Below are 22406 nucleotides of genomic sequence, written 5' to 3' on the forward strand. Positions count from 1 at the left end.
TTTCGGGCATCAAAAAATATTGGACAGTTTAACATAATGTAAAATAAAGTAATCATTTTTAATATGTGGTAGCATATCCTTTGCATGCAATGACTGCTTGAAGTCTGCAATGCATAGACATCACCAGACACTGGGTATCTCCCCTGGTGATGCTCTGCCAGGCCTGTACTGCAGCCATCTTCAGTTCCTGCTTGTTTTGGGGACTTTTTGCCTTCAGTCTCCTTTTCAGCATGTAAAATGCATGTTCAATTGGATTCAGATCCGGTGATTGACTCGGCCAGTCAAGGATTTTCCACTTTTTGGCCATCAAAAAACCCTTCGTTGCTCTACAAGTATTTTTTGGGTCATTGTCTTGTTGCATGATGAAGTGCCGTCCAATGAGTTTGGAGGCATTTGGTTTTATCTGAGCAGATAAAATATTTCTGTAGACTTCAGAATTTATTGTTCTACTTCTGTCTGCAGTCACATCATCGATGAAGACAAGTGAGCCCGTTCCACTGGCAGCCATACAGACCCAAGTCATAACACCCCCTCCACCATGTTCCACGGATGAGGTGGTATGCTTTGGATCATGGGCATTTCCTTTTTTTCTCCACACTCTTTCCATCACTCTGGTACATATTAATCTTTGTCTCATCTGTCCACAAGACTTTGTTCCAAAACTCTTGGGGCTCTTTAAGGTGCTTTTTAGCTAACTGTAATCTCACCTTTCTGTTCTTCAGGCTTATCAGTGGTTTGCATCTTGTAGTGTACCCTCTGTAGTCCTGCTGGTGCAGACTTCTACGTATGGTAGACTTTGACACATCTACACCTGCATCCAGGAGAGTGTTTTTGATCTGTTGGGTTGTTGTCAGGGGGGTTTTCTTCACCATAGAGAGTATTCTCCGGTCATCCACTACAGTGGTCTTCCTCGGTCTACCGGGTCTTTTGACATAATTGAGTTCACCAGTTGTTTTTTTCTTGTTAATGATGAACCAAACTGTTGACTTGGGCATGCCCAGGGTTTTTGCAATGCTCCTGATTAATTGATTTTCATTTCTAAGCCTTATGACAGCCAGCTTAATTTGCATCGACACTGCTGTCTTCCTCATGTTGTCACACCCCAATAACAATCTCCAAAGGCAATTGCAAAGTCTAGAATCAAGACTAGACATCAACAGCTCTCTTCTGCATTCACTAACGACACAAATGAATACACCTGCCTAACGAAACACATCTGTAAAGCCAATTCAACAAATACTTGTAGTACCTTAAAATGGGGGGACCATGTACAAAAGGTGCTATCATTTCTAAACGGTTCGTCCGATATGGATGAAAATACCCTCAAATGAAAGCTGACAGTCTGCACTTCAACTTCATTGTCATTGTATCCTTTAAAACTCAAAGTGCTAGAGTACAGAACCAAAATAACAAAAAATGTATCGCTGTCCAATGAATTATGATGCTCATTGTAATTGTTGTTTTTACCTCATAACAACATCAACAAAAGCAACTCCCAAGAATAAAGACAGCAGGAATGATACCAATGATGTGTGCTGTGGAACAGCCGTGATACTTCCTTTAATGTGCAAGCTTACATTATACATTAATAATAACATATAGGAAAAAAGAATAATGTAAAAAATAAACTGTTAAGTTTTTTGAATGCTGTTGGGGAGGACACGGAGACTCATATAGTACAGAGACTGGGGCAGTGTTCACAGATGGGTGCACAACACACATACAGGTGCTCCAACATCAGCCAAATCAAATGGCTGTGCCAACTGGAGTTGAGATGGACTTGTGGGTCACAATAGAATACATGTTAAAATCTAAATGGCAGTGCATGATTGTGTATCAGGTCATATCAGCATTATAGACACTGAGGTATGTGACACTAAGATGACATAAAAACTGCAGCAGCTTTTGTGGACAGATACAGTATGAATTGAAAACCAAGAGACTGGTTCAAAGTCACAGATTACACATTGTTATTGATTCTGATATTTTTGTTTTAACATTACAGGCATTTGACTAGTATCATCATTTAGTTATTATTGCTTGGTGTCTAATATACTTTTGGCTTTTGTTGGAATACAGAAACTCATCAGAAATGATTGAGCCTTTGGTCTATTTCAAATGACAAGCAATATTCTAACAACAAAACAGTACATTGTACCATAATAAACTATGACATCTAGTCATTCACAAGGGGCCTCATTTATGTATGCATGGATATGATCCTAAATTCAATAGATCTGATAATATGTGAAAATCAACACACAAATTCAGATTTATAGATACTGTATGATAGCAAGGTAGACAAGGAATGGGTGTCACAAGAGGGCCGCCCTTTTCACACAATTCAAATTCAGGGACGTTCCAACAAAAGGGGCAACCAAGGGTTTGTGCTGAATTCTTGTACCCTGAACATGAGTTTGTCAGTCGTGATTACAGAGATACCAATCCACTACTTTGACTGGCAGATTCTGAGATGTGCAATAGTCTGACTCTGCAACCCTTGTCCTGGAGAGTGGCAGGGTCAGCCAGTTTTTGTTTTCACATTAAAATCAGCAACTAGTTCAGACCCAAGAAACCAAGTGAGGTAAGTTAACTGTGCAATCAGTTGCTATAATTGAATTCACCAACTGAGTAACAACAGAAAAACAGAAGATCCTGATGATCTCCAGGACTAGGGTTGCAGACTTCTGCAGTAGAGTGATCGACAATCCTCCAAATCCAGCTTGTTTCCACCCTACAAAACACTTTAACTTGTCTTTCATAGTCCTAGCAAACACAAATTTGACCACATAAATAATGGGGCCATTTTAAATACATCTTGATGAGTCTTAGTGAAACACCAGGAAAACAAGTGATAAATTCCAACAGCCCTAAGCAGCACAAGTGGTCCTCATACACTAAGGCTCCATTACATCAAGTAGGCAAGGGGAAACTGGTTGGAACTGGACAACATCCTCAAAAGTAAGTGGACACCTGACATCCAAAATCTCATCCAAAAATTATGGGAATTAATATGGAGTTGGTCCACCCTTTGCTGCTATAACAACCTCCACTCTTCTGAGAAGGCTTTATACTAGATGTTGGTGCATTGCTGCAGGGATTGACTTCCATTCAGCCAGAAGAGCATTACTGAGGTCGGGCACTGATCAGGCAATTAGGCCTGGCTCGCAGTTGGCCAGACAAGTTCCTCCACACCGATCTTGACAAAACCATTTCTATTTGGACCTCACTGGGTGCCCAGGGGCATTGTCATGCAGAAAAAGGGAAGGGCCTTCCCCAAACTATTGCCACAAATTTGGAAGCACAGAATCGCCTAGAATTTCACTGCATTAAGATTTTCCTTCACTGGAATTAAGGGGCCTAGCCCAAACCATGAAATCAGCCCAAGACCAAGGGGTGTCAAAATACTTTTGGTCATACAGTGTATCAGCCTGTCAAGACAGATTCATACATCAGCATAATTCATGATGGACATCTCCCCACCCATGCTCAATAGGTCCTGATACTGAGTAGTAGTAGTAGATTAAAAACATACTAAATGAACAGTTCCAGAACAGTATGACTGTTCAGGGTTCAGGGTTCAGGCTCAGGGTTGCTCCTTTTCATTTTCTGTATGTAGCTACCACAAATTCCAAGACATACTTCAGTCTCACCAAGTTACTAGGACAGATGATTCCATTTGAGAATAAGCTTCACAATGTCTAATGCTGTTGTTTCACAAGAAGGTTTTAATCCGATCCACAAATTCTTCCTTGTCATACTTCTAAATACAGTACTGTTGTTTGTTCTTCTGCTATTTACTTCCCAGCGACAACATTTTAGTAATACTTTACTATGGATGGGAGTTATATAGCATTTATAAAAACTGTTATATGCATTCATATGCATTAACTGAAGAGTCACAGCACTTTAATAAACATACATACACATGGTTCCCACCAACCCCTATATACACATCACTCATAGCTCATGTGTCTCTAACACGTTCCGATTGGCAAGGATACCCAACGAATGTTCAGACTTCAAAATGTAGAATCATATTAGGATAAAACCCATTGTCTCATGCTTGCTTCAAACACTAGGAAAATAAACAAGATTACAGTCATATGACATTGACTGGTTATACCCTGATGGCTACAGCATTTGGGTAACTTGGCTTGATGTAACAGAGTCCTACAGAAAAGTGTGCATACCACCAGGTATATCGAGGGCAATGTGAACAGAGTTTTGCCACAGTTTCTTTGGTAAAACATATACTGTGTGTATATATCTCTTTTCAAAGGGTTTTCCATAAAGGTTTAGCGCAGGAATTCTACTTCTTGCTTGTGAAAATGTTGCATATTGTATAAAATAGTGAATGACATACTACAGTTTACATAAATACACATACACACTGCGCAGACACAGTGTAAGACACAACTTCCTGTAGGGAAGCACTAATGGGAGTTATTGTACTTATGATCTGACCAATGTTCCCTCTGTTTGTGTGTGTGTGAGTGTGTGTGCATGTGTGTGTGTGTACATGCACGTGTGTTTGTGTGTGTGTGTGTGTGCGTGAGTGCGTGTGTGCGCACGTGAGTGTGTGTGTGTGTGTGTGCGTGAGTGCGTGTGTGCGCACGTGAGTGTGAGTGTGTGTGTGTGTGTGTGTGCATGCGCACATGTGAGTGTGTGGGTGTTAAGCCTGGTTCAGATCAAGATTGCAACAGTGGCTGAGACAAGAATGCTGAGTTTTCAATTCTAAAAATATTTTAGAATGTTACTAAGTAAAAACTACACAGTCCACATTAAAACAACCATTAACAAATTAAATGACTGTTTCCATAACCATGAGTTATGAGTTGGTTGAGAGGATCCATTTCATCTTTAAACTCCAGACTCAAGATTTGACATGTTGAATCTCAGAGAGCACAGCAGCCATTGGCTGCACTGAACAAAACTGCTCTTGAAAACATCCATTTTGGCTGATGACTTTTTTATCTGAACTTTCATTCCTTCGGCATAAACTCTCTCATCATGTTCCCGAGTGTCTGGCTGTAATCTAACAAGGAAAGTGAGGTCTGACAGACGGAGTCATCCTTTCCACCCCAGACAACCCTCCTGCCCCCCGCAGACCCACCTAAGTGGCCCAGGGACAGAGATGTTTCTGTTTTTTATCAAACAGTTTGATTGGCTCTTTTGCAGAAGCAGGAGAAAATCTGTTTCCTCTTAATCCTTTCCTTCTAGATATCACAAGTCTTCTCCCGACTCAAAGCTCCCGACTCCCAGCATGCCTCTCCAGACTATGAGAGCTTTTTGATCCTTCCAGGGACAGGTATGAATAAGCATTTCCAACAAGGGGAAAAGATGTGATGAAAGGGTCAGCAGGGTCAGTCTTAAATGTTAAATCCCTGATTCCTGAGCTTCCGTGTAACTGGGTCATCCAGAGATTCCTTAGCATGGTCCTGAAGTCAGGAAGAGTTTCTGTTGTTTGTGTTTGTTTGAGGAAATTCTGAGGATGTAAAGCTTTGGTAAAGGACGGGCACATTTCAGGTGCTTGGAGATCCAGCAAGATCATCCTGCTGTCTTCATGCCTTAGGTGTTCTCCATCTGAGTGATTGCAAACCATTTTTGTTTTTATCATTCTTGAGCAAAAAAGAGAAAAAGATATTTATGTCCCACTGTCCCGTTCTTTCACTCTGTGGGTGTTATTTGAGATAGGGGGGAGAAAGAGGAGGGGAATGGGGTGGTCCTCGGTGAAGAAGAGCAGAGCTGCGTTTGGGTGAAGATGTGGATCAGTGAAGAGACCAAATACGTCCATCCAGAGGGCTCTTACTCTCCTTCTGTCTCTTCCTCTATCACCTCTTTCTCTCCCAGTTCTTTTTTCCCCTTTTTCCCTTTCACATCGGCCCTCCCTCCCTCTCACTATCCATGTAAAAGAGGTTTCTGGGACTCCCTACTCCTGTGCTCTCTCACACCAGCCCTCTCTTCCCTCCCTTCCTCTCTCTCTCCCCCTCTCTTTGTCTCCATCTCCATATCTTAGGGTTTCTTGGGTCTCCCGTTGCGGGGCAGGTTTTCCACGGTGTTGCTGAGGCGGTACTTGACGATGATGCTGTGCACCGTAGACTTGGGCATCCTCAGCTCCAGCCCGATGGCCCCTTCCGACCTGCCGTCCTTCCACAGGTCCACCACACGTTGGCGCTGCAGGACGTCGTGCTCCTTGGTCTTCAGGAAGGTGCCAGCCTCTGTGGGGGGCAGACAAGCGGCACACTGTAGAGACTGGGAAAAGGGAACGGAGGACCAAAAAAACGAGAAAAAGAAAAATGTTCCCCCAAAAAAAGCGATCGAGATATGTGGCATCGTTTCCTCACAAGAGCCGCAGGAAAACTGCCAAGATTAAAGGTAAAATTCGCGACAAAAGGTATTTTTCCCCAAAAAAAGAAGAACAAAAACTTGCCAAGATATAGAAAAACTGTAACTCCCTAAAACTGTAAATAGGGAGAAATATAATGAGAGCATCACTTCAGTGAGGAAAAAATGGTCATTATTTCAGACAAGGTCAATGTTAGGGAAAGAAAACTGACCAGTCAAAGGACAGTGTTAGATTGAGAGTAGTGATCGTTTTAGTTGCAAAACACTCCTGGGAGTCTGGAGGGGAGCAGTCTTTGAATTGACGTTATAATTCCATGACTGGCAAAAAATGCTCTGTTACAACCCAGGATGCAACCCCTGGATCAACCCCCGAACTCAACCCCCCCCCCCCTCGCCTACTTGCCATTTAACCACATTTCCATACTACCTCCCAACCAAAATCCACAGGGACTGGTTAAACAGGGGATCTTCTTATACACACATCCCTCACATATGCATACGTGCACACGGAAACACACAAACATACACACAGTCCATTTATCAGGCACCAGTTTGTGCCACATACACACATAACTGTACTTAAATGGTTGCATTCTCCTTCAAAAACTAAAAACATTACTTTTAAAGTTTTTTAAACCTGAGCAGATTTTACAGTATTTATATATCGATAGCTCACTTTTCCCCCAAACATAACATGACATATATTATTCTAGATACATAGTGTAAAACTCTCTTTACTAACTTTAGCATTTTACTGCAAACCATGTTCTCTGAGAGCCTGCCATAGGAAATATTTAGCATCTCACAAATAAACATGTCATCAACAATCATGAAAGATCAAAAACTGAGATCAGGCTTTCAGAAAAAAAAATATTTTGGTGTTTCTCATTGAACTGAGAAGTGAAAATATTATTTTCTTGTTTCTGTGTTCAATCAATAGGGACCACACATGCTGTACAAATGTGGTACCAATGTGTGACTTGTTCCCTTTGATAAATCAGTATACAGTAGCGCACAGTAAAATATTCACTGAAAAATGAATTATAACACAGTACTTTTAAATCTAATAGGAACATGTGTGATTTCTGTTGGACCCCAAGTTGATTTACATCATAATTTCACAGCATAGTATTAAACAGCTTGCTGCTTAGTTCCAACTCTGTTTTTTTTTTTTCCAAATCTCGCCAGTCAGTGCATGCACAACAGAGTGGCATTCTAATACCTGAAGCAGGGCACAGAAATACCCTTCCCTTCTCTGAAAGCAAAGCCTTTTTCAGAGCCCATTTCAAACAAGTAGACTGTTTTTCTGCATATATCCCTCTGGTTGAATTAAGGGATTCACAGCCATTTCTTCAGTTTCAAATCCATACCCTCAATGAAAAAACATTTTTCTCTTATGGTAAAATTCCACCAATGTAATTGGTATGCATAGAACAGCTGTAGGCAGCATTATATCCACACATTATTTATGCACTGCCTGAAGCTTAATTAAAGAAGTTTCTGTATAATCACAACCATAGCCACACAACAGCAATAATACTTCCAAATATGCAAACAACTAAAAATAAGTACAGTTAACTCCCATTTGAATACATATGCACAACAATGTGATGAACTAAAGGAGCATCAGTGGGATAGAAATTCCTAACATGATCAATTCAATCATGACAATTGTACAAATAATATGTGGTGGGTCAAAAGTGAAATAAGTAAATGCTCACAGCATGTGTGAAAAATGTGTGTCTTTCCCACTACACACATAACCATATCCATCACAATCTGGCAAGTAGCAGATTCTCTTATCCAGAGCGACCTGAACAAATTACATTCCTCTATTCAAAACAAATGCAGCTGGATTTAGGTTAAGTACCTCGCTCAACGGTATAACTGCAACATCCCAGCTGGGGATTGAAACACATCTTATTAATTATGAGCCCAGTCCCCAAACAATTATGTTCCACAGACATTTTGCCATAATTTGAGCAGTGTTCCATTCCTAAAGTTCCAAAGATGCTGAATATTCACAATCTGACTAAAATACAATGGTAAAGTTCTATTTATGATATTATCTAAATACATCACCACATATAGAATGAGGGGTATCTCTCAAAGCAGGATTAATGAGAAAACGAGCTAACTCCTTACTTCAGTTTGATATAAACCCCTCTAGCCTGGGTATTGGTACAAGGGACTGAATATCAGTAAATATCAACTACCAGGGAAGTATCACCCCCACCTTGCTCTTATTTTCTTGCACATGCACAGTCTTTCAGGGCTTGAGCCACTGCATTTCTCTGCACAACTGTTTTCTTTTCCCTCTGAAGTCATTCCTGATCCTACTGTACAGACCCCATTACATTCCATTCATTCAGATGCTCTTATCAGGAGCAACTTACAACATAACCAGCTGCCACAGTTTCAGGGTTCCTTGGCAATGCTCACTTTCACATTGACCCAAAAATATTTTTTACTAAAGGGACAATCAGCTTCAAAGTCAACATAGCTGAGCGCTGATGTCACAAGACGCAGTTCTGCACACCGGTCTTGTATGTAATTCATATCTGAACACTGTCCTCCACATGATTAAGATCTGAAAATTGACCTCACATGTCAGCAAGTGTGATTCTCATATGTGAGATTCAGCACACTGACCTGATATGAATGACCCAGGGGGCATGTGGCTGTAGTTTGTTCCCCCCAGAGACATGGCTCCCGGTGGGGCAGGGGTAAAGGGTGCCCCAAAATTATGTGGTGTTGCATATGGTCCCAGGGGGATAGGCTGCACAGAGAGAGAGATGGGGGTAAGTACAACAGTCAAATACAATTTCAGCCTGTGATATCAGTATAATTCAGTATGAAACTGATATGCAGCATGCAGTATTTACCAGGTGTGTGTGTGTACAGTATGAGCATATGTGTGCATACAATGGGGGTGAGAGTGTGTGGGTGTGCTTGGGTGTGTTTACTGGTTTCTGCATGTGTGTGTGTTTGGAATTGTATGTGTGTGCGTCCGTGTGGGTGTGTGCATTTGAGAGAATTTACTGTGCGTTTTGGTGTGTGTGAATGTGTGTGTGTGTGTTTGGAACTGCATGTGTGCACGCCTGTGTGGACGTGTGTGTTTGAGTGTATTTACTGTGGTTGTGTGGGTGTGCGCGTGTGTGTGTATGTGTATGTGTGTGTACGTATATATAAGTACCGGCGGTATGTGGGCCTCGTTCCCCTTGTTGGCCAGCCTGCTAAGGATGCTCCTTTCAGACATCTGAAGGCGGGCAGCGATGGGTGGGATGCGGGACAGTGTGGCAGGTAGCCGTGTCACATCTGCCTTCATGTCGCTCAGCAGCTCCTCCAGCTGGTTCAACACTGCAATTACAACAACATCCAATCGCACCACACTTAAAACGCTGAGCTGAGAGTTACAGGGCTCTATCCACAGATCACGCAGTTCGAAGAAATCAAGCTACAGAATTTATATAGAAATCAAGCCCAATGTCATAACATTCTTTTGTGCTGCAACCATGTTTAAAAAAACATTTTCCCTCGTCTCTCTCTCTCTCCTTTGTTCTCTCACCCTTGTGTAGGACAGCGTTGGCAGGCTTGTTCCCGGCCAGTGACTCCTTGCTCAGGTGTTGGTGTGACTCCGCCAGGCACTCCACCTCGGCGAATCGCGCGTTCAGGGCCATGGCGGGGTGGGTGGGGTCCTGGGTCATGTTCAGGTACGCTGCCCGGCGAAGCTGCTCCTCGATCACCAACGCCTGCTCCAACAGCTGGAGAGAGAGAATTACATTTACCACTCCGTTGATACTGTTTTATACCACCAATTGCTGGTAATTACAACTACCTTACATGTAATTTTAGCTTGGTAGCTAATCAGAGCTAAGCCCATTCACGACATAAAGCACTACATTCTCAATCTTGTGACATAGGTTTACTCGAGTCTCATTTCACCTTGAAACGGCGAGCCAGGAACTTGTTCTTCATCTCCAGGAAGTTGCCCTTGTTTGCTTGCGTCTTGAATGGCTCATTGACAATGGCAAACTGCACGTCGTTTTGTATGTCCTGCCAACGTGCGTATCCATGACTATGGGGACTCAAGGGCAAAAACCACCAACATGGGGGCCAGTAAGGGGAAGGGGGTGGGGGGGGCACAGCTGGGGGACATCAGGAGGGACAAAGACCACAGGTAAAAATACTTTGAATAACTTTCCTCTGATCTTGTGTGGGAAATTAGCTGTGGATGTAAACACATGCGCGATACATAGGTCATTTTATCAGTGTTCAGTTATACTGGTCCCTAACAGATAATGTTTATATTCAAGGGATAGTTCACTTTCCCTCAAAAGTGTTTTTTTTAAATATTATATCAGTTTTGGTGTGTTTTCAATTGGCCACAGTATTGTGCGCAATGCATATTTTTGAAAACTGTACATATATGACCCGCCAGCACGTTCATAGGCTGTCTACAGTGTTGTTAATATGTTAAATGAACTCTGATACATGTGTACATGTGAGCTGAGTTAACACTAAAATTTTACTGTGTGTACAGCTATCATGCGAATTAGTAAAGCTAAGATAGGCTAAGCTAAGTAAGCTAATGATGTTAGCTTTAGAGTAGAAGCTGTCTGTAGTGCCATTTAATAAGGATACAGCACGATGCCTGCCAGGAGCCAATAGTCATGTCTTCGGTGCCAGATCTCGTTCACCTTCCCCGAGGATATAGCTGCCCGTTCCTCATTCTGCCAAAGTGCATGCAGCTCTGTGGGCAATGCGGATACCGAGAAGTCAATAACAGGAAAATGAACATTGAAAAATAAAATCTCAAACCACACGCTGCGCCAGACTGTTATCGTTTATGGCTGCTGCAAAGTTACCAGTGAAGCCGCCATCAGCGATGTTGAACATGAAGCGTGGCCGTTCTGTCTTCCCATTGGTCCCTCTGGGAATTTCCTCCTTTGTCCCTTTGACATCCTTCCCAGCATCCTTTTCACCTTTCACTTCCTCTGTAAAAGTAGACATTTGGATGGGCCAACTTGGCAAGCCAAGCCCCATACATCTACAGCTGTGTTTGGCACATTTTAAGTAGTTTTCCTAATTCTTTTAGCATTACAACCTTACATAGTACTATGATAGGAAACTGCAACTGTGGTCCTGGAAACCTACATGGTCAACTTGTTTTGGTTTTCACCTTAAAATCAGCAACCAGTTGAGGGCCAAGAAAACAGGTCGGGTGAGTCTGCCATACAATCAGCTCCTTTAATTCATAAAATAAGTGCTGAGAATGCTGAAAATTAGCAGACCCTGCGGCTCTCCAGGACCATGGTTGCAGACCCTTGCACTATGGGCTCAAATTTATTTTCATATAACATAAGATTCAACCTCTTTATATCAGAATAATAATGAAAACTCTTGTACCCATAATGCAACAGTGTCTACAGGCTGAATGAGAAACACATGACAGATGATGAATGGCCAGTGAGGAGGGAGATAAGGGGATGGTCGCTCACCTTTCTTGACATCAGAGGGCAGGCTATCCTCCTTGTTTTTTCCACCTGTTGTTTCTGAGACTCCGGCTGACTCGTCGCCATTTTCATCTGTTGTCTTTTCCTCCTCCTCTTCCACCTTTTCCACCTCTGCAGTAACAGTCAAAGCATCATAGGTTCACCTGACTATTTTTTTAACTTAAAGGTTTTACCAATTGTGATTTTTCTGAATTCCTCCGGTGGAAGTTGTAAAAAGTGAGCTTGTAACACAGATAAGAGTCTCAGCTAAATGCCCAAATGTTCTGTTTCTACATCCAAGCTGCAATGACTGACACAGCACAGGTAGGTACCATAGAAATTCAATGAAACAGAATAAGGGATGAGCCATCCCTGCACTACTGAGCACTCAACGGGATGCAGTGTGTATCGTTTCTTTTGGACTTTCTTTGGCCCAACTTTGAATTTGCATGGGACTGACCTGAATTTTATATGAGGGTTGAGGATAGAATTAGAATCTCCCCCTCAGACTTGCTAATTGGATCCTATAAGTAATAATCTTCGTACAAGGATTAAATGCATTACGGATAGGTATGTCAGGATTAAATATTTATCTTCCATAATGCCCTGTGAGCCATGGAAACAGAAAACTCCTTGATTTATTTTTTAGCTTTGAATGACAAATTATCTAAAAAGGGCTGAAATACTTTTCCTGTTTCTCCTACCAGGAGACGTGGTCTCCAACCACAAATACAAATCAGTGGTCAGATACCACTTGAAAGTACTGTGAAAATCCCAGTCACGCTTTCCCGGAGGAATACAGGAGTAGCTCTTATGGTCGTATGAACAACAGAAGGCACTAAACTGACAGCTATCCGCAGCAGTACCTTGATTCTCTTCTTCTACAGCAGGGGGCGCTGTATCGGAGACCGGCTTCTCGGTGTCAGCGGGTCCCCCTTTCTCTTTGTTCTCCTCTGCCTTCCTCTCCTCCTGTGGGGGGGCTGGGGGAGTATCCTTCCCCTCCTCCTCTGTCACCGCAGCCCCTTCCTCTGTGTCAGGTTTTTGGCCGGGGGACGAAGCTTGTGTTGCGTCCTTCATGGTGATCGGAGGCTTTATGGAGAGTTGTGACAGACATGTTAGTTTCCAGGGACTGGAGTTTGGGGTTAAGTACTAAGAATTAGAGCAGAGGCACAGGCGATACAAAGTGCAAGGCTGAAATTTAGGAACTTCTAATTAATTTAACTCGTGCTATATAATTATTACAAATGTATTAATAATAATAGATTAATTGTATTTGTAGAAGTAATAAAAGTGGTAGTTTAATATTATTATTATAGATAAAGATTCATGTCCATAGCCACCATTCCTGCTTTATGGCAATGTTAGGCTGATGTCACTGATCTTGTACCTCCACGGGATCTTTGCTTTCAACGCTGTCCTTCTCGCTCTCCTCCTTCTCCTTCTCAGCCTCTCGCTCTGGCTGGCTCTCTCCCTCCTTTACGGGCTCCTTTCCGTTTTTCTCCGATTTGTCAGGTGGGGAGGGGGTAGCTGGAGGAGGCCAAACAGGTCAGATTCTGATCTATCTCAGAGCCCGATCAATCTGTATATGTTTACCTGCAGTAGCTGTGCTGGATATGTGTGCGTATGTTTAATATTTAAAGTATTTTGTAGTGCTATGCTTTTCTGAGCAATCAGACAATGAAGTGTCATCATATCATTTCATATGTGTATGACAGTATGTTACTTGGTATAGAGTTGCAGGATGTGTGAGTGTGTGTGCATGTGGCTGTGTGTGTGTTACCTGGAGTAGAGGTGTGTGTGTGTGTGTTACATGGTGTAGAGGTGCAGGATGTGTGTGTGTGTGTGTGTTACCTGGTGTAGAGGTGTGTGTGTGTGTTACCTGGTGTAGAGGTGCGTGTGTGTGTTACCTGGGGTAGAGGTGTGTGTGTGTGTTACCTGGTGTAGAGGTGTTTGTGCGTGTGTGTGTTACCTGGTGTAGAGGTGTGTGTGTGTGTTACCTGGTTTGTGCGTGTGTGTGTGTTACCTGGTGTAGAGGTGCAGGGGGTCGTGTTGGCGCTGGGTTCGGGGGTGGAGGTGGTGGTTTTGAGGCCGGGGGAGGACCCTCGAGAGGACTCCATGCTGACCAGCGGTTTCAGTTCAGGAAGGCTCCATTTCCCATTGATGTGCTCAAACTCCTGCACCTGCACAGAACCCCAGCACAGCATCACTGCCATGCCACAGCTACAGCACAGAGCTCTCAAACTACAGCCTGGGAGGGCCACAGTATCTGCAGGCTCAGCTCCACAACAAACAAGGTGCAAAAGAGCTGTGTGGATTCTTTCAACAGGGTTTGTGTTTTAGCCCAGTACCAAGACAGATTCAGCTAATACTTCTTTTCACAGAAGGCATCTGAGACCAAAAACAGCATACCGCAAGAGTGAGAGAGACTGAAAGCTTAAAGCTGAAAAGCTTTATCCCCGAGTTCATCAATTCTGTCCCTTCCACCCCGAAAACCTCCAGGATTTGAGTTTAGAATCCCTGCTCTAGAACATTCATAAATAATTCCAATATTTCAGTCCCTTATTCCAGACCTTCTGGACCAGTGTGAGTGTGTTTGTGTGTGTATTTTTTCTGTGCTACGCTCCCCCCCATTACATCCCCCATAGTGTATCTGACCTTCTTCTTGACCAGGGACATGACTCCGATCCTGGTGAGGACAGGCTGGCGGCAAAGGCCCTCCCTCGGCACGCCGTCGGCAAACGTCTCCGAGCCCTCCCCCACCGGCTCACACAGATGCCGCATGAACAGGGAGACGTAGGCCCTGGTGCGGGTGGGGCGGACGGATGAGAGGAGACAGAGGGAGGAAAATAAGTGAAGAGATGTCTTCTAACTGTGCAAACCCCACTTGTGAACTGTGGTGTGAGCTGACATCACATGCCTCAGAGGAAAGCACATGCTTATCTGCACTGCCTAAAATCGACAGTGGAGGTTGCAATGATGAGTACTGATCAATGTGATTTGAAATTCCAAATTGGGAGAAAAAGGGGACAGCAGACATCACAAGACAGGCGAGTCTCAATCTGAGAATGTTACTGAGTAAAAACTACAGCCCACATCAAAACAATGATTAACAGATTATATTACTCTTTCCATAACAAGTTATGGAATGGCTAAGCAGATCAGTCTTGTACTCTGGACTCAATATTTGACAAGCTGAATCTTGGAGACCAAAGTCACCATTTTAATACTCTTTATATCACACTGAACAAAATTCCCTCTGCAAACATTCTAAAACTCCTGGCTGATGACTTTTTGACTCTTCCCATCCGCTCTCACTTGAACTCCTTCTCGCTCTTGCCCCGGAGGTCCCGAACGAGCCACTGACAAGAGAAGCCATCTTGAGCTGGCATCCCCCATCGCATCACAGCGTTTAGGAATGCCTTCCGCTGGCGAGTGTTAAAACCCAGCACCTGGGAGAGAAAGAGAGAGAGAGAGAGAGAATGAGGGGGAAGGGAGAGAGGGAGAGGAAGAGACAGAGAGAGAGAGAGAGAAAAGGTGGAGGGAGAGAGAGGGAATAAGCAGAGATAGGAAAAATACACTAAAATGTTTGCAACAAAACTAGTATACCTTTACTATACATGGGGAAATATTACACAAAACCGCTGAAATGCAGAGATAGAACTATATTATGTCGTTGTGAACAATTTTATATGTTTTTGGTGTTTCTGTGTAAAAAACAAAATACCTTCCACACAAATGTATCTATATACTACAATCAAAATGGTGGCGGTGTAATTTTCTTTGTCATTGACGCAGACGTGTAAACCATCCAAAACAAAAGGCAATCAACTTGTATTACATATGCAGTACATGCAAATACATATTTCAAATACATGTATTTGAAATAGTGCTCATTCCAGATCATAATAAATAAAGAACTGACCAAATTAGTAACCAAAATTGTAGGCTCTTTGAGAGGAGAAATGCACTTAGAACTCTCAGAGGTAATGATCCACTACTGATGCTCTTCGGTAATGAGTGACTTGCAAATTGCAACATTAAAAAAAGTGTCGGACAAAACAATTTCCAGTGGGTGACCATGACTAAGGAATTCTTGCTGCAATGCACTGGTCATCAGCAGCTGGTTCTGAGGAAGTTCTGGGTGTTCTTGGCCACAGAATAAAGGCTTGTAAATTTTCCCCTCTCTAATGCCTTGGATCTTACACAAAATATGTTTACCAGCATATTAATTTTACAATTCTGTTTTGCAATTTTTGAACACTGCATTTTCCCAAAACCTTTTGGCGGTCCTTTTTAGGTATGTGAGCTTATTCTTGGTACCACACTGCCAAGGAGCCTTACCTCAATGTTTCCCCCAACTCTGGCCAGCAGGGGGGGCAGTGGCTTGTCCCTGTCATTTCTAAGTTGACGCCGAGACTGTCTACGGCCTGTAAAAGGGGACAGAGATTGAGTTAGCCAGCAGATTCATCACAACAAGAAGGCTTCCTCATCCTTTCAACTCCAATTTGTGTTTTGTGAAATTCATATTTTTAAATATATATTAAAATATATAAAATCAAAAATCAACTACATTGATAAATTAACTAAACAAACAAAATATCAAAATAAACCAGAAGCTCAAATAAGCCTTGGGTATTTACAAAACATTATTACATGTATACACAATATACAGTCAGTGTTAATTATCACAAAGACATGCATAGGAGTAATTCACTTCAGTTCATTTAAGGTGCCATACAAACTGGGCCTTCTTACCCTCTGTTCTGTCATCAAAGTCCTCATCTTCCTCTTCTGAGCCCACAGAATACTCTGATTGGTTATCTGAAACACCAGCATGCCAGTCTGAAACAGCACATACAGTGGTGCACAGTCAATAGGCTATGCTGAGCCACACCTCCCCCTGCTGGCTGAAACAGCACATATCACACACTGACCATTCTCAAGTTTCCTTGACCAGAAATGTGAACCTCTGATCTTCCAAGGCATTCCCAGAGTCAGTTAATGGTCTGTGTCTATTCCCATGTGTATAAAATGCATCTATGCTATTTTACGTCATTCTTGTCTTGTTCTCTTGTTGAAAGTAAAAGTCCTCTCCTGTATTTTGTTCCAATCGCCTGGATTTGCTAATTAGCACAATTCTTCAACCAGGAAGTAGAACTAATTGGTGAAATAATAAAAGTAAGCTGTTTTTGCTTATCTTTATTAAGAGTGTGAATGACTTTGGAGGCAACTGTACTGTATGTTTCAATGTTTTTTAAAGAATACAGGACAATATCAGAAAGCACCAATAACATATATTTACTCACATATTATAAATGTCACAATATCGTAATCTAAATTTCTATATATTGCAGTATGTTTAATTTATGTAAGGGTGGGAGGCAGTCACATAACACAGCACAGTGTCTCTCCTCTCCTCTCCTTTCCCGTCCCTCCCTCAGGGGTGTGTACCTTGGTCCTCCTGCGCCGCGTCATTGTAGTTGACCTGTTTGCGGACCCTCTTGCCCTTGCCCAGGTTCCTGGCCAGGTCCTCCTGCTGCTGCTCGTAGTGATGCCTCAGCAGCTTCTCCCAGTAATCTGGGTCCACGTTCTCCTCCTGCTTAATGATCTCCCTCTCAATGTCTTCCATCTACAGACCCCAGGGCAGAGAGAGACAGGGGTCATGGGTCAGTACTGACGGATATACGTGCAGAGAAAGGCAGGTCAACACAGACACAGTCACAGCTTTGATACAGAGGGAGCGAATACAAGAATGACACAGATAAGCAGGCATAGGTCAGTACTGACACACACATACACATACACAGTGGTCAGCGCTGTCACACCCATATGTATACACACACACATACCTTGTCCTCCTCCCGCACCATGTACTGGGCCACCTTGAAGGAGCTCAGGTATTCGTTCATGTTCTGCACGTCAGTGTCGTCGGTGGCATCCTGATTTCGGTCAAGTAGCCTCTCGATGGCAACGCTGTCGTAGTGTATCACACTGCTGTCCTCATCCTTGTTGTCTCCAGCTGGACGCAGGGAGACAGGGGGAGGAGCCAAAGGAGGGATTATGGGAGGAGCCCAGCGAGAAGCAGGCAGTGTGTAGGGGGAAGGGGGGAGGGGATAGGGCAGAGGGAGGAAGACAGTGGGACAGAATGAGGTGTAGTACAAAAGCCAAAAATTAGTCTCAAATATCCCCAAATAAACTGCCAACTCTGTCTACCCCTATAAACCCTTCTCTCCTTCACTTCCAAAACCAATTTCACTCTCTATCTCTCTATCCCCCCTCCTCTATCCAACTTTTGCCGTTTCCTCACCCTCAATCTCATCCTTGAAAAGTTCTTCAGTGCCAAACTTGAGGATGTCATCCAGCTCCTGCTTGGACATGGACCCAGCCTTAGAGCCCAGTCCGGGCCGCACCACCAGATGGGTCAGCATCATCTTATGCTTGGCCACCTGTGTGATCCGTTCTTCCACCGAAGCCCGGGTCACAAAGCGGTAGATCATCACCTTTTTGGCCTGGCCAATGCGATGGGCACGACTAAAGGCCTGGGAAGGAGGGGGGTGAGAGTCAAATTTATTTCACTATTGTTTTGTTAAATACTCAATTCTGATTGGTTAAGAGGGTGTTGATTATGTGACTATAACCTGTACTGGAAAAAAAACAGTATAATGTACAGCCAAGTCGTTCTATTTGCAACTGAAACTAGCAACATATGAAAATAAACCACTTCAGTGTGGTTAATATTGGTTTGGGGAAGTACAGTGTGCAAATGGTTTCCTTGGTAATGAAGCTGTTAGACCAGCGGTCAGTGTAAGTACCTGTATGTCATTGTGGGGGTTCCAGTCTGAGTCAAAGATGACGACGGTGTCTGCGGTGGCCAGATTGATGCCAAGACCCCCTGCCCTGGTGGACAACAGGAAGCAGAACTGCTGCGCCCCAGGAGCTGTGTATGTGTGAGAGAGAAAGAGAGAGAGAGAGAGAGAGAGAGAGAGAGAGAGAGAGAGAGAGAGAGAGAGAGAGAGAGAGAGAGAGAGAGAGAGAGAGAGAGAGAGAGAGAGAGAGAGAGAGAGAGAGAGAAATCCTAAGGTCACACAGTGCTGTGAAGTCCACTGCATATATCACAAATATAGCACACAATCAAAAAAATTAAGACAGAACATATGAAGAAACACATGTAGCAAACATAGGTAGCAAGAAAGGCAAGACTAGGTGAACAGAATGAATTTAGGATTGCAATAGCATGTTTTATGTGTTGTTAGCTACATCAATCGATGATTTGTAGTGTGGTTATAAGTTGACACACTGTATGATAACCAGAATTTTTTGCTTTGTTGATGTTCCACTTACGCTCACTGGTGCGAGAATGTAAATGGCCATGTCTGAAAATGATTACCCACATAACTCCGGAGGATACACTTATGGTCTCTTTCATTGTGAGTCGCTCTGGGTAAGAGCATCTGCTAAATGAATGCAATGTAATGTAATAAAGGCCTAATGTAAGAATGGTGGCTGAGCAAAGAGAAAGACTCAGACAACAGCAGAGGCGGTGAGATTGAGTCCCTCACCATTGAACCGGTCAATGGCCTCCTGTCTCAGGGCCCCAGTGATGCCACCATCGATGCGCTCATACTTGTAGCCTTCATAGTCCAGGAAGTCCTCCAGCAAGTCCAGCATCTTCGTCATCTAAAGGAAGTGAAATGGAATGGTAAAGAGAATTATGGGTGAGTCACAGTTATTGCTTCTATGCTCTATGGCAATGATTTGGTAAAATCATTGGTGTTATAAAATAAAAATTCTATCTCTTTATTTCGTCATTTAAATAAATAGAAAACATAATTCTTTGTGGGCTGACAATGTAGCATGACTATGATACTAATAAAGTTCATTTCAAATCATCTATATCGTATGCCTGGCTTATGCAGCATGGCAATTTTAAATGTCAGACCGCTTACACATAAAACCGTGTAAATGATATTTGTACTGAGCACAAACTTAATTTCTTACGTTAAACAGGGACCTGCTTAGGTTATCAAGAGGCAGTACTGTTGAGGGCTCCCCATAAAATCATATTTTTCATCATAATGCAAAACAAGGCAAAAGAGGAGGTGGAGTAGCCACTATATATGCAGATAATTTTTTTGTTTTTTTAAATCTCTTGAATACCTTGCCTCGATAACCATCTGAATGTGCTCCTAGCAACAATCTATCGCCCTCCTAAAGAGAACTCAGTTTTTTCTTAATGACATAGCAGAATTTTTACCAATTATTTTACCTGACTAGACATGGTCCTCTTAATTTTCATTTACATGTTGACAACAAGACAGAATTCAAAGGCAATGGATTTTACAAATCTTTTAGACTCTTAAGGCTAACAGTAAATCAGCAACACATAGACCGGGTCATTTCTCAAGGGCTTCAGTGTATTAGCTGTTATGTCATTTTTCTTGATCAGATCATTTCTGTATTTTTTAAGGTGAACATGTCAAATAAAGACAAAAACATGCATAGCACTACTGTTTCAAGCTGCCGAAAATTCACTGTCCTGTGACGAACTTGTTAAAATTACTTATAAGTTTCTCACAAAAATGTGGATGAACACAGGCAGCACTACAAGAGTTGAAAACTTTGTTCATTCTTTGGACTTTCTCATCATGGAATCTGATGAAAATACACTGCTGCAAGCTGAGAAAGATTAAACTGCAAATTCATTTTGACATTTTTAAAGTGAATGCTGAACTGCTGAACTAAAATGGGTTTTTCTCACCTCTGGAACATAGCTAGTGATAGAGCATTTCTTGGGGATTTGGAGGTTACCTGGGAGAAGATGAGCACACGGTGGCCCTGTTCCTTCAGCTTCCTCAGCATCTTCTGCATCAGCAGCAGTTTCCCTGAAGCCTTGATGAGAGCGGATCCCTCATACGCCCCGCTCACTGTCTTTGGAGACTCCTACACCCCCATAAAACACAGGGAGTAAAGACGACGTCATTCACATGTGGACACACACACACATACACACGCACACACACACACACACAAGCACATATGCACGCACATATGCACACACACACACACACACACGCTCGCACGCGTACACACACACACATGTACGCACATATGCACACACACACACACACACATGCTCGCACGCGTACACACACATACACACACACACACACACACACACATGTACGCACATATGCACACACACACACACACACCCACACACACACACAATTCGTATATTGTTAGTAGGTTTTTTCATCCAACCATTTCCACCCTTCCGTCACCCTCTCATTATTTACTTTCTTAGCCAATTCTTTCTTCTGCTATCTGTTTCTCTCTGTTTTTTTCTTTCGTTCTCAGGGACAAATACAGTTGATAATTGACCACATCAATGGAAGGAGGTGGCAGTCAAACATATATTTCTCCTAATTAACAGGAAAATACTCTAAACTGTTATAAAGAGACAAGCAGATAACCTGATATTCCACTGTAATTTCCTATTATATAACTTTCATTGTTTGTTATGTAAAGGAAATAATTTCTTACACAACCTTCTGGAGACTGGGTTTCCATCCAAATGTTATTACAATTCCTCCCTTCCACATCTGTCATCATTACGCTATTTTCTTCACTTTCTCCCATTTGTCCTACTGTCCTCCCACAACACTGTAACCATAGGGACCAGGCAAAGATAGGGCTGTTTCGCCCACTAGAGCAAATGCTAGCAAATATGGGACAATACTATGGCAGGTACAGGAACAGGTATGGACCACTACAGTGCCAGATACAGGAAAGATACATACATCAGTATTAGACCAGGTACATGCAATAGATGAAGGTATTTATCTTGGGAGCTACAGGAAACAGAGATGTGTTATTACTGCAACAGCTAGAGGACATTACCAACCCAATATGACCCAATCATATGCCAGCTACTAGAAACAGGTTTGGAGCACTGCTATGGCAGATACAGGAAACAGAGGTGGCTGCTATGGTAGATGCAGCGAAATATGGATCGTTACCATGGCAGCTGCAGGAAACAGGTAGGGGTGGTTGCAGCACTTCTTCAGATCCATCATGATGTTCAAGAGGGACACCTGGTTCCCCCCACCCTTGGAGTTCAGGGCTTCGAAGTTACGCGTCAGGATGAACTTGTAGTATTTCCTGTTCAGACAAAGGAGTTCTCATTGTGAGTACATGTTTACAGGCGGATGGTCCTAAGCCCCTCCCACTCACTTCTACATAGAGCGTGGCTCCTCCCCCTCCCCTTACTTTTGCATGGGACTGAGTTCCACGCGCACAATGAGCTCGGTCTTGGCTGGCATGGTCTTGAAGACGTCGGCCTTCAGTCTCCTGAGCATGTGCGGCCCCAGCATGTCATGCAGCTTCTTGATCTGGTCCTCCTTGGAGATGTCTGCAAACTCCTCCAGAAACCCCTCTAGGTTGCTGAAGGGGGTGGTAGGAGACGGGAAGAGTGAAGGAGTGTACCAATGGGGGTGGGGGGGGGGGGGTGTTGAGCAAAAACAGGATGAAGGATAGGATGAAAAAAAGCAGATTAAGGAAAGG

The 22406-nt window shown here is 43.0% G+C and overlaps 1 protein-coding gene across 4 annotated transcripts in view; it reads right to left on the reverse strand.

Moving 5' to 3' along the window:
* Nucleotides 1-22406, reverse strand: part of LOC135263485 (chromodomain-helicase-DNA-binding protein 3-like) — a 42928-nt gene that overhangs the window by 4883 nt on the left and 15639 nt on the right. For 2 of the 4 annotated variants that reach the window (XM_064351572.1, XM_064351573.1), the window contains exons 18-40: nt 22113-22286; nt 21863-22004; nt 20652-20783; nt 19403-19520; nt 18656-18780; nt 18151-18382; nt 17693-17862; nt 17295-17472; nt 16599-16685; nt 16185-16270; nt 15159-15292; nt 14499-14643; nt 13867-14023; nt 13231-13370; nt 12710-12932; nt 11850-11975; nt 11217-11345; nt 10993-11101; nt 10294-10426; nt 9917-10112; nt 9545-9708; nt 9001-9127; nt 1527-6221 (exon numbers count right to left, since the gene is read on the reverse strand). In XM_064351572.1, the coding sequence (XP_064207642.1) occupies nt 6016-6221; nt 9001-9127; nt 9545-9708; nt 9917-10112; nt 10294-10426; nt 10993-11101; nt 11217-11345; nt 11850-11975; nt 12710-12932; nt 13231-13370; nt 13867-14023; nt 14499-14643; nt 15159-15292; nt 16185-16270; nt 16599-16685; nt 17295-17472; nt 17693-17862; nt 18151-18382; nt 18656-18780; nt 19403-19520; nt 20652-20783; nt 21863-22004; nt 22113-22286 (3433 nt within the window). In that variant the 3' untranslated portion in view covers nt 1527-6015. Of the gene's footprint in view, nt 1-1526; nt 6222-9000; nt 9128-9544; nt 9709-9916; nt 10113-10293; nt 10427-10992; nt 11102-11216; nt 11346-11849; nt 11976-12709; nt 12933-13230; nt 13371-13866; nt 14024-14498; nt 14644-15158; nt 15293-16184; nt 16271-16598; nt 16686-17294; nt 17473-17692; nt 17863-18150; nt 18383-18655; nt 18781-19402; nt 19521-20651; nt 20784-21862; nt 22005-22112; nt 22287-22406 lie in introns of those variants that run through there. The other 2 variants (XM_064351574.1, XM_064351575.1) reach the window with 2 other exon arrangements.

The sequence above is a fragment of the Anguilla rostrata genome, chromosome 9, assembly GCF_018555375.3.
Source record: "Anguilla rostrata isolate EN2019 chromosome 9, ASM1855537v3, whole genome shotgun sequence".
Classification (NCBI taxonomy): Eukaryota; Metazoa; Chordata; class Actinopteri; order Anguilliformes; family Anguillidae; genus Anguilla; species Anguilla rostrata.